Here is an 11,924-nt window from a genome sequence, read left to right as displayed (position 1 = left end):
TGTCTCGATTCTTTTTTTCGGCAAGCATTTGGTGAGCACCTGCTGTATGCCTGGCTCTGTGTTGGATGCTGGATTCACCCAGAGGAATTGAGGGAGAGGGATTTGGGGGAGAGGGAATGCAAGGCTAGACCCAGATACAGGATGGAGTTTAGATCCCAGGGTAGAACCCAAGAGAAAGAAATGAGGTGACACCTTAGCAGAAAGGCTAAAGTTAAACCACTGTGGAACAGACTACGTAAACTAGAAGGGAAAGAGCTGAGGTTAGACCCTAGTGGAGAGGGCTGACATGAGACCCCAGTGGAAAGATCTAGATCTAAGGGTAGATCCCAGTGGAACGGCAAGGAGCTTGAGCGTTTAGAGGAAAACTTGTGGGTAGAAGGGGCTGCTGTGGGAAAGCAGTGGTCCATTTGTAGCAGAGGGTCTGAGGCTAGACTCCCTATGAATAATGCTGAGGTTGGACCCCAACAAAAAATTGCTATGGCCAGACCCTGTGCAAGGGGCCAGGGTTAAACCCCAGCAGAAAGTTAGCTTAGTTCCCAGTGGAGAGCACTGAGGCAAGACCTAGGGAGAAGACCCAGGCCAGACCATGCTGGAAAAGGCTAAGCTTAGACCTAATCTAAAAAGCCTAGGGGGTTGGGGGCCCAGGGAGTGGGAGACAAGCCTGATTCTCCCAGCCTGTGGTGGTAGGAGTTGCCTTGCCTGTGGTCTTTTGTCTGTGTGTGAGAGAGAGTCTCATTCTGAGGCACTGGCTGGAGTGCAGCGGCGCGATCTCGGCTCACTGCAACCTCCGCCTCCCGGTTCAAGCGATTCTGCTGCCTCAGCCTCCTGAGTAGCTGGGATTACAAGCGTACGCCACCATGCCCGGCTAATTTTTTTGTATTTTTAGTAGGGACAGGGTTTCACCATGTTGGCCAGGCTGGTCTCAAACTCCTGACCTCAGGTGATCTGCCCTCCTCGGCCTCCCAAAGTGCTGGAATGACAGGCGTGAGTCACTGAGCCCGGCCTCCTGTGCTCCATTCTGTATTACCAGGAGAAGGAATCAGAGGCCTGTGTCTCTAGGACCAGTGGAGGGCGGGAACGATGGAAGTCTTGTCCTCCCTCCACTGCAGACCAGGAATAGAATCTGGGTCAGCAGGGTTGGGGGATGATCATTCCCTGGGCCGTATCCAGGCTGGGGGCAGGGGTTGGGCAGAACACCTGCTTCCTGGGGATTCAGGGGAGAGGCAGACACCGTAGTCATTTTGGCCATCTGTCTACCTCCCGCTATGGAGGTCCACTCAGAAGTCTGACCACCAGCACTGACAGGGAAGACCCAGCCACCAGTTCTCTACCGAGCGTTTATGGGCGTTAGGAGCTCAGCAACTCCTGGCCACCCCTGTCTTTACCCTCTTTCCCAGAAGCCAGGCCCAGGCATGGGAAGTTGCAGGGAGCCGGATCCTCTCCCTCCCCTGGCAGCAGGCCTCATGGTGTCCAGCCAGGACTGGCAGTGGGCAGGACTGGTGGCACGAGCAAGGCCCCCTCCCTCCCACTGTCCACCTGTAGAGAAGGAGCACTCCACACCAACTCACACGCCATCACCCCCTGTCGGGGGGAGCGGGATTGGGGGTGGGTGTAGTGCTGGTGTGCCTTGCAGAGGTGTGTGCTTGCGTGGGGGTATGTGTGTGGGCCCATCGCAAGGCGCGTGAGTTTGTGTCTTCAGGAGTCCAGGCCACCTGCCTGGCCCTTTGCAGTTCATTTCTTTTTTTTTTCTTTTTTTTTTTGGAGATGGAGTCTCACTCTGTCGCCTAGGCTAGAGTGCAGTGGCATGATCTCAGCTCACTGCAGCCTCCACCTCCCAGGTTCAAGCAATTCTCCTGCCTCAGCCTCCCAAGTAGCTGGGATTACAGGTGTGTGCCACCTCGCCCAGCTAATTTTTGTATATTTAGAAGAGACAGTTTCACCATGTTGGCCAGGCTGGTCTCCAACTCCTGACGTCAAGTGATCTGCCCACCTCAGCCTCCTAAAGTGCTGGGATTAAAGGCGTGAGCCACTGCACCCAGCCTGCAGCTCTTCTTGACTTCACGGTCCTCAGCCTGGGGAATTGTGCGGTGCAGCAGTTAAGGGTGTAGAATCTGGAGCCATATTTACCACCTTGTGCCTTGGTTTCCCTGTCTGTAAGTGAAGCTCATAATAGCATTTACCTCACAAGGTTGGTGTAAGGGTTGATTGTGTCAACATATGTCCTAAATTTATTAAAAACATTAGAACATGCCAGGTGCGGGGGCTCTCACCTGTAATCCCAGCGCTTTGGGAGGCCGAGGCAGAAGGATTACTTGAGCCCACGAGTTGGAGACTAGCCTAGGTAACATAGTGAGACCCCGTCTCTTAAAAAAAAGTGGAGAGAAAAAAGCCTAGCGTGGTGGTGGTGGGCACCTGTAGTCCCAGCTACTTGGGAGGCCAAGGCAGAAGGATTGCTTGAGCCCAGGAGTTGGAGACCAGCCTGAGTAACATAGTGAGATCCCATCTCTTTAAACAAAAATGGAGGGAAAAAGCCTGGCGTGGTGGTAGCGGGGACCTGTAGTCCCAGCTACTCAGGAGGCTGAGGCAGGAGGATTGCTTGAGCCCAGGAGGTTGAGGCTGCAGTGAGCCAAGATCGTGCCACTGCACTCCAGCCTGGGTGACAGAGTGAGACCCTGTCTCAAGTAATAATAATGTGCTGCCGATGCCAGGCACGTGGTCAGGGCTGCCTGTATGCATGGCCAGCTGTTGTTATTCTTATTAATGGGTGTCTTTGTGGTTGTTTCTGGCCTCCTTTGTGAGGCTGTGCAGGCACAGTATGTGAATTTGGATCTGACTCCAGCTAAACATTCTTGCCCTCCCCCTAGTTCTGTGAGTCTGTAACTATTTGTAGCTGTTGGCCCTTGTATGGCTGGGAGAGTGTGTGTGTGTGTGTGTGTGTGTGTGTGTGTGTGTGTGTGTGTGTGTTGGGCGGCGGGGGCTGCTTCTGAAACGCACAGGAGCGCCCTCCGCTGCTGTCCCCTGCCTCTGGTGCTGAACCTGGAGGCTGGGGAGGAGGCTCGGGCTCCCTGCTCCTCCCGCCCTGCTCCCCCAGGCCCCTCCCCGGGCCTCCCCCGCCTCCCGCGCCGCCTCCCCTCTGCCCGCCTCCGCCTCCTCCCCCTCTCTCCGGCTCCTCCCCCTCCCTCGCCGACTCCCCCTCCCCCGTGTCCCTCCCCTCTCCTCTTCTCCTCCCTCTATCCCCTCTCCCTCCCCTCCTCCCTGGCTCTCCCTCTCAGTCTCCGGCTTTCCTCTCTCTCAATCTCTCTCTCTCTTTCGGGCGGAGTCGCCCACCACTGCCAGCCCAGCGCTGGGGGGACCTGCTCCAGGCTGTAGCCTCAGGTAAGAGACCCCATTGGTGGGGAAGTGGGGGCGTGGGAAAAGGACGGGGTTACCCCAGGCGCGGAGTGGGGGCGGTTCGGGAAGCCTGGAGCTGGCTTCCCTGGGCTGGTTTCTGGAGGTGGGGGGCTGCCTGGCCCAGCACGCGTACCTTCTGTGGGGTGGGAGTGCCACCAGCCGCCCCAACACCTTCAGTCCCTCCTGGTTCTCGGCGGCTGGGGAGGGGGACCGCCTGGGTACTGGGGGGCGAGGACACCCCGCCCCCACCCCGTCTGGGGCACCCCCCCCTCGCGCTCTCTACCTCTGCCCCCGCCTTCCTGTGTCTGGGTCTCATCTTTCTGTCTCTCCACATATCTCAAGGGTCTCTGTCTAGCAGAGTCTGGCCGCCTGTGGGAGTCCCTGTCTCTCAGTCTCTCACTCTTGTCTCCCTCTCTCTGTGTCTCTGTGCCGGCGTCTGTTCGGAGTCTCCCCGGGGCTCTGTCTCTAAGTCCTGGGTTTCTCTCTCCTTTCCTCTTGCGCCATCTCTGTTTCTCTGTGTCTCTGTGTCTCTGCCTCTCTCCCTTGTCTCAGCTTTTGTGTGTCTCTCTGTCTCTCTGCTTTCTCTGTGTCTCTGTCTCTTCCCATGTCCGCGTGTCTCTCTCTCTCTCTCTATCTGTCTCTCTCCCCATCTCCCCCTCGTCTCCATCTCTGTCTCTGGATATCTCAGTCTCTGTTTCTCTCTCTCTTTCCTCTTCTCTGGCTCTCCCTGGGAGCCAGTGCACCCTCCTCCCACACACCTTTGTCTCCACCCCTGGCAGGGGAGACCTGGAGGAAGAAGACCCCCCACCCGCAGAGTGGGCTCCCCCAGGCCTGGAGTCCTCTAAACCCTCTAAACTCCTCTCCCCACTTCAGCAGAGCTCCCCTGCTCTCTCCAGTCCTCCCAGCCGGCACCCACCCCAGCTCTCCCCTGAGAACCCAGCCCACCTCCCCCTGCCTTGTTTCTGGCATTCTGAGGCCGGTCCTTTTTGCAGTTTAACTGGTAGCCTTTGTAGTAGAGATGAGACCAGACCTCCCTTCAATCTAACCTCCCCAGTCTTCCTCGTGTAACTGGACCAGTCCTTCCTACCGTCTAACTTCCATACCTCTTGCTGTTTGTCCAGCTCTTGATTCATTCATTCTTGTTGATAATTACTGAGCGCCTTTCCTGCTCCGGGCAAGCACTAGGTACTGGGTTAGACCAAGCCAGTCCTTCCTGCAGTCTCACTTCCATCCCTTTCCTGGTGTGCCAGCCTCACACTGTCTCAGTGGGGGGTGGGTCTCAAAAGCTTCTCCGCCACCTCTTGGGGGGTGCTGAGAGGGCCCTGGCCAACACACTGTCTGCCTTCCTTAAGAGAAGGGGGCCCTGGAGAAGGTGGGCAAGAGAGTGAGTGATGGCAAAAAGGTATGAGGCTGTGCCTGTAGCCCTGGTCTGTGTGTGTGCGTGTGTGTGTGTGTGTGTGTGTGTGTGTGTGTGTATGTCTTCCTGGCTGCAGGTGAGGTCCCAGCCCTGTGTGACAGTGCCCACGGGGGGGGCTTCAGACGGCTTTAAAGAGCACTAGGTTAAGAGCCCTGTTCCTCCTCTGGACTTCAGTTTACCTATTATCAGTGTATCACAGCCTCGAGCACCCAAGCTCTGTGGTGTGATCCCCACACTGGACCATTTTGAGGTGGCGAGAGCACCTGCGCTCACGCTGGGGCAGTAAACGTGCATGTTTAGAAGTCTGAGTCCCCAGCTAGGTCCTGCAAGGGCCAGCCCCCCAACACAGGCACAGTCAGAAAATCACCCTCCCCCGCCGCCCCACTGAGGGAGGGGTCTTACCTGGCATGCCAGACTGCACCCACCCCCAGGCATGCAGTCCGGTTCTTCTGACCAAGGACCTAAGAGGCACGTGAGGCAGAACAGGGGTGCTCACCGCCAACCCAGCTGGCTGCAGGCCCACGAAGGGAGGGAGAGATGGCCCTGGGAGACAGTACCTGCCATCCGCCCTCCCCGCTCCCACCCTGGGCTCCACCTGATCCTTTTGCCCCTGGATTCTAAAAGCAGATTGGGTTTCAGGGCTGCTGGTGGATGGAGAAGCAGAGGCAGGAGCCGGGAGCAGAGGGAGCCCATGGTCCCCGGCGTCAGGGCTCAGACCTCTTGGTCATTCATTTCACAAATATTTATCTAGTGCTTTCTCTCCCTGACTGCTCCTGCCGCAAGGCCCCAGCGAGAAACCAGGTTTTGCAGGAAAAGGGGATTGCACTAGGCTGTGCTTGACCCAGCCCCTGGGCTAGGAGGGTGAGAACCCCCATCACCTAGCTGTGGTCTCCCTTGAGGACTGCAGTAGGAGGGACAGGTGGTTAAACCTGAGGGAGGACTTCCCAGGCCAAGGCTTCCTCCCGGAGAGAGCAGGGTTTGGTTTGATGCTTTAGAAGAATTCCTGACTCCTGGCTGGCCCCTGTTTCTCCTGAAAGCCGGGGAGGCGGAGGGAGAAGGGAGCATGAGCCTTTGCTTTGGATCCTGGTGGGTTTGTAATTATGCCTAAGTTGTTGCTAATTAGGGGGCTGCTAATTAGACGTATCATTAGGGGCCTTGCTGAGGGGGCTAATTGTGCGGTGGCCCTTTAAGAATCACCCCTCTTCCCCACCCCTGCCTGCACACAGACACACACACACACACACACACAGGCACACAGGCATGCTCCTCGCTTGCTCTCTCCTTCTTGGGAAGTTCTGCCAACACGCTGCCTCCCTCCCCCAGAGGAGCCAGCTCCCAGCCCATGGGTATGTGGGTGTGAGTTGGGGACGGGCTGTGGGTTAGACTCTCAGAAGAACTTTTCAAGTAAATGGAAGCCCCTGGAAGAAATGAGGCTGGTGGCAGAGGGGTCTGGGAGGGTGGAGGCTCCCAGGACACCTCTCCTCCTCTCCTTCTCTTTTGATAAGCCACTGGGTTACCATGGCAACATGAGGGTGGGGCAGTGGAGCTCAGAGTCAGGGCCACTCTTGGAGAGGCGACCTGGGAGCTAGAGTTGGTGCTGGATGATGTGGGCAAGTTCCGTAACCTCTCTGCGCCTTGGTCCTCTCACCTGTGGAATGGAGGGGCGCTCCCCGAAGGGGGAGGGTGTCATTTTGGATGGGGTGTTCGGGGAAGCTGACATCAGAGTGGAAACCCAAAAGGGAGGAGGGAGCAAGGCTAGCGGATATGAGGGGAAGAGTGGGCGGGGCACGGTGGCATGCGCCTGTGATCCCAGCACTTTGGGAGGCCAAGGGAAGTGGAGCACCTGAACCCAGGAGTTCAAGAACAGCCTGGGCAACATAGAGACTCCTGGCTCTACAATAAATTAGCTGGGCATGGTGGTGCACGCTACTTGGGAGGCTGAGGAGGGAGGATCACTTGAGCCCTGGAGGTCGAGGCTGCAGTGAGCTGTGATGGTGCCACTACACTTCAGCCTGGGTGGCAGAGTGAGACCCCGTCTCAACAATAAATACATAAATAGAGAAGTGTGTTCGAGGAAGGGGGAACAGCAGGTGCCAGGGCTCCAAGGCAGAAGCTTGTTTGGTAAGGCTGAGGAGCAGAGGGGAAGAGAGGGTGGCTGAGGCAGACTGGGTGAGGGGGAGAGGGTGGGAAAAGAGGCCAGAAAGGGAGTCGGGGCCATATTGTGCAGGATCTCACGGGCCCTGGAGAGGACGTTGGTGCTGGGAGTGAGATGGGAGCCATGGGGGGTTCTGAACAACAGAGGGATGATGCAAGCTGATTTGTGGGCTTTTTTTGGTTTTGGTTTTGTTTTGTTTTTGAGACAGAGTCTGGTTTTGTCGCCCAGACTGGAGTGCAATGACATGATCTCGGCTCACTGCAACCTCTGCCTCCCTGGCTCAAGCGATTCTCATGCCTCAGCCTCCCGAGTAGCTGAGATTATAGACACATGCCACCACACCTGGCTAATTTTTTTTTTTTTTTTGTATTTTTAGAAGAGACAGGGTTTCACCATGTTGGCCAGGCTGGTCTCAAACTCCTGAACTCAAGTGATCCACCTGCCTCAGCCTCAAAGTGCTGGGATTACAGGCGTGAGCCACCGTGTCCAGCGATTTGTGTTTTAAAAGGAAACCCAGATAAGACACGGTAACAGCCACTCAAACTCAGCACCAGAGGCAGGGAGAGAAATAATGAAACAGTAGAACCGCCACACCCACAAATGGGACAGAAAGCCCAGCACAGGGCCTTAGATGTCACAGCCCCTTAGGAACTGCCCCACTTACAGAGCCTGGGGAAAACCCCAGGTCAGACGCAGGCAAGCTGGAGATACTGATGCCTGCTATCACCTTGGGGAGGGACATGAATGAGACCCTCCAGCAACCCCTCCCCAGCCCCACTTGAAACAGACAAACATGGCCCAACACCTGCCACAGCCCAAATCCTGAGCAAGAGCTTTCAAAGGGCCGAGTTGGAGACCATTTGAATCTCCTAACAAACTCAGAGCCTCCTGTCCCTGCCTCTCAGTGAATTTTGCAGTTTGTGTGCTTTTGTGCTTGGCTTCATTCAGCCATTGTGACATCTGTGAGATTCATCCATGTGCTGGGTGCAGTAGCAAATAGTTCACTCCCTTTTCAGTGCTCTATAATATTCCACTGTGCAAATCCTCCAAACTTATTTCTCCATTTTACTGCTGATAGGCCTCTGGGTTGTTTGAAGATTGGCGCTATTATAAATAAAGCTACTATGAACATTCTTATTTTATTTTATTTGAGATGAATTCTCACTCTGTCACCCAGGCTGGAGTACAGTAGCGCCATCTCAGCTCACTACAACCTCTACCTCCCAGGTTCAAGTGATTGTCCTGCCTCAGCCTCCTGAGTAGGTGGGGTTACAGGCTTCTGCCACCCTGTCCAGCTAATTTTTGTGTTTTTAGAGAGACGAGGTTTCACCATGTTGGTCAGGCTGGTCTCGAACTCCTGATCCACCCATCTTGGCCTCCCAAAGTGCAGGGATTACAGGCATAGCCACTGCACCCGGCCTGCTATGAACATTCTTGTAGGTCCTTTTAGTGGACATAAGGACCTATTTCTCAGGCACATACTGAGGAGCAAAACTGCTGAATTGCACGACGCGTGGTGTTCAGCTGTAGTTTCCCGAAGTGCATAGACCAATTTGCATTCCCACCAGCAGCGCATGGGGGTTCCTCTGTCCTTCTCTTTCAGTCTCTCTCTCTCTCTCTGTGGGTCTCTGTCTGTCACTCTCTGTGTCTCTGTCGCCCTCGTCCCCATCCTGCCTGCATTGGTCCTCAGCTTCTCCCCCAACCCTCCTTCCCCAATGAGCTTTGACCTTTGTGTGACAGAAAGAGGTTTGCTTCCCTCACCCAGACCTCCTCCTCCTCCCCCATAGGACCCCACCACCCCCCATGGCTCCCCTGGCCTTGGTGGGGGTCGCACTCCTCCTGGCGGCTCCCCCATGCTCCGGGGCAGCCACCCCAACCCCCTCCCTGCCGCCTCCCCCGGCCAATGACAGCGACACCAGCACAGGGGGCTGCCAGGGGTCCTACCGCTGCCAGCCGGGGGTGCTGCTGCCCGTGTGGGAGCCCGACGACCCGTCGCTGGGGGACAAGGCAGCGCGGGCAGTGGTCTACTTTGTGGCCATGGTCTACATGTTTCTGGGAGTGTCCATCATCGCTGACCGATTCATGGCGGCCATCGAGGTCATCACGTCAAAAGAGAAGGAGATCACCATCACCAAGGCCAACGGCGAGACCAGCGTGGGCACCGTTCGCATCTGGAACGAGACGGTGTCCAACCTCACGCTCATGGCCCTGGGCTCCTCCGCACCTGAGATCCTGCTGTCAGTCATCGAAGTCTGCGGCCACAACTTCCAGGCGGGTGAGCTGGGCCCAGGCACCATCGTGGGCAGCGCTGCCTTCAACATGTTTGTGGTCATCGCCGTGTGCATCTATGTCATCCCAGCCGGCGAGAGCCGTAAGATCAAGCACCTGAGAGTCTTCTTCGTCACTGCCTCTTGGAGCATCTTCGCCTATGTCTGGCTTTATCTCATCCTTGCTGTTTTTTCCCCGGGTGTGGTCCAGGTGAGCAAAGACCCATAGATGCTTTCTTGGTGCATGTGTGTCTGCAAAATCCAGAGAGGTGCTCTTGGCTTGGAATGTTGATTGCTGTATTTGTAGAAATGCACGCCCACATCTGAGAGGGCTGCCAAGTACGGTTGTGCAGGTCACAGACTACACAAGGGGATTGAGCCAAACAGGGCAAGTTCTGCTGGAGGGGCTGGAGTCCTGCTGATGCTACCCAGCCATATCTCTGGAGGGTGCAGCGAACATTTATTTGTCCAGAGGGACGCACTGTTTTGCACTTAATAACAGTACGCTCATTTGGAAGGGGCACCTTTTAGCTCCCAAAAGGGTGTTGTATGTACTAACAGAGTCCCTGTGATCTGTGTAATGAATGCTAGGTATGTTCACATGTTTTCTTACACTCCCTACCTTTTGTATAATTGATTCCCGCTTTTGCGATAAGACATCCTTCATTCGCATAATTCATAATACCCTTGCATATAATCCAGTCTTGTGTTTTCTGACATTGCTAATTGGCTTGAGTAGCTTGGTGCAATTTGCATAATTTATCCATGGGCTCGCATAGATACATACCTACATCTGCATAATTTAGCCATTTGCCAGATATGTAATCATGGTTCGCATAATTCATTCATTATTCATCATCAATTTCTGATGTTGGGATAATTTATGCCAATTTAGTGTAACGTATACTCCCATCCAACCCAACATCGATATAAGCCCTGTGACCGCTTTGCATAATTTATTCCAACAGTGAGACAAAATTTAGACCCACAGCTGCATAATTGATACCTATATTCTCATAATCATTAGCCTTTCGCTCACCGCATGTCTTAACCCGCATGCTATGTAGTCTTCCTTAACACCGTTTGCCTAATGTATTTCCCACAACCCCATGACTGCCTCCTACATTTGCATAATTTATTTATGGGCCTGGCCTAATTCAGTCACACACATGCATAATTTATTTGCAGGTGTCCAGGATTCATTCACACATGTGTGTAATCTATTTTTGCCTATCTGTCAGGTTTCTGCCAGTTACAGTTTCTTCCCAGGAAGGATCTGAAGCTAGAGATAGAAAAATGCCTTGTAGGTTTTCTGTGAAGGAGGATATATAACGGAGGGATCAGAAGCCACAGTGAGGAAAGGGGAGGACAGTGGCACCAGAAGACAGGGCTCCTGAAAGAGGGAGAGAGAAAGAGGAGAGAGTTTCCCATCTGCCATGGTGAAAAATGTGCAGTGATATATCATACAGTTTAAGGTGCTGTTAAAATGAATGGTGTCCTGACTTAGGCTTTCAAAAAGGCCTTTGAGGCTAGGTGTGGTGGCTCATGCCTGTAATCCTAGCACTTTGGGAGGTCGAGGCAGGAAGATCACTTGAGGTCAGGAGTTCGAGACCAGCCTGGCCAACATGGTGAAACCCCATCTCTACTAAAAATATAAAAATTAGCCTGGCATGGTGGTGCCTGCCTGTAATCCCAGCCACTTGGGAGGCTGAGGCGGGGGAATCGCTTGAACCTGGGAGGTGGAGGTTGCAGTGAGCCGAGATGGCCCCACTGCACTCCAGCCTGGGTGACAGAGTGAGACTCTTTATCTAAAAAAAGAAAGAAAAGAAAGAAAGGAAGAAAGGAGCATATAACAGATATTTCGTTACATCCCCTTTATTTCTGCTGATATGAAATTCTTAGGTAATCAAAGAGAGATCTTGTGGCCTCAGAGTTTGATCCATGCACCTGAAGCCAGAGATTTGGGTTCAAATCCCACCTCTGCCGTTCCCTCACTGTGTGACCTAGAGCAGATTCATTATCTTCTCCAGGCCTCAGTTTCCCCACCTGCAAAATGGGGATCATGAGAGTGCTGACTTCATAGGGCTGCCATGAGGATTAACTGAATTGTTCGGTGTGGAAAGACTTAAAATAGTCTGCCTGGAACAGAGTAAATGTTAGCTATTCATTAACAAACTCCCCTATGCATTTGGCTTCCCAAAAAGTCAGTATAATGTCCAAACTGTGTTATAAAGATTTATATTTCTTTCTTTTTTTTTTTTTTGAGGTGGAGTCTTTCTCTGTCACTCTGAGGCAGCGATTCTCCTGCCTCAGCCTCCTGAGTAGCTAAGATTACAGGTGTGTGCCACCACGTCAGCTAATTTTTGTATTTTTAGTAGAGACAGGGTTTTGCCATGTTGGCCAGGCTGGTCTCGAACTCCCAACCTCAAGTGATCTGCCCGCCTCAGCCTCCCAAAGTGCTGGGATTACAGGCGTGAGCCACTGTGCCCTGCCTAAAGAAAAGGTTTCTGGACCAGGCGCTGTGGCTCACGCCTGTAATCCCAGCACTTTGGAAGGCCGAGGCGGGTGGATCACAAGATCAGGAGATAGGGACCATCCTGGCTAACACGGTGAAACCCCGTCTCTACTAAAAATACAAACAAATTAGCCGGGCGTGGTGGCGGGTGCCTGTAGTCCCAGCTACTCAGGAGGCTGA

General features: G+C 54.1%; 1 protein-coding gene across 2 annotated transcripts in view; it reads left to right on the top strand.

Annotated features, from left to right (window-relative positions):
- The first annotated feature begins 2,953 nt into the window (after positions 1-2,953).
- The window catches only part of SLC8A2 (solute carrier family 8 member A2), a 32,225-nt gene continuing 23,254 nt past the window's right edge, over positions 2,954-11,924 (top strand). Inside the window, exons 1-2 of one of the 2 annotated variants that reach the window (XM_030796981.1) lie at positions 2,954-3,375; positions 8,750-9,440. In XM_030796981.1, the coding sequence (XP_030652841.1) occupies positions 8,766-9,440 (675 nt within the window). In that variant the 5' untranslated portion in view covers positions 2,954-3,375; positions 8,750-8,765. Of the gene's footprint in view, positions 3,376-8,333; positions 9,441-11,924 lie in introns of those variants that run through there. The other variant, XM_030796983.1, reaches the window with a different exon arrangement.

The sequence above is a fragment of the Nomascus leucogenys genome, chromosome 17 (genome assembly GCF_006542625.1).
Source record: "Nomascus leucogenys isolate Asia chromosome 17, Asia_NLE_v1, whole genome shotgun sequence".
In the NCBI taxonomy this organism is placed as follows: Eukaryota; Metazoa; Chordata; class Mammalia; order Primates; family Hylobatidae; genus Nomascus; species Nomascus leucogenys.
Note: the sequence above shows the minus strand (reverse complement) of the source record. Positions and strands in the feature narration are given on the sequence as shown.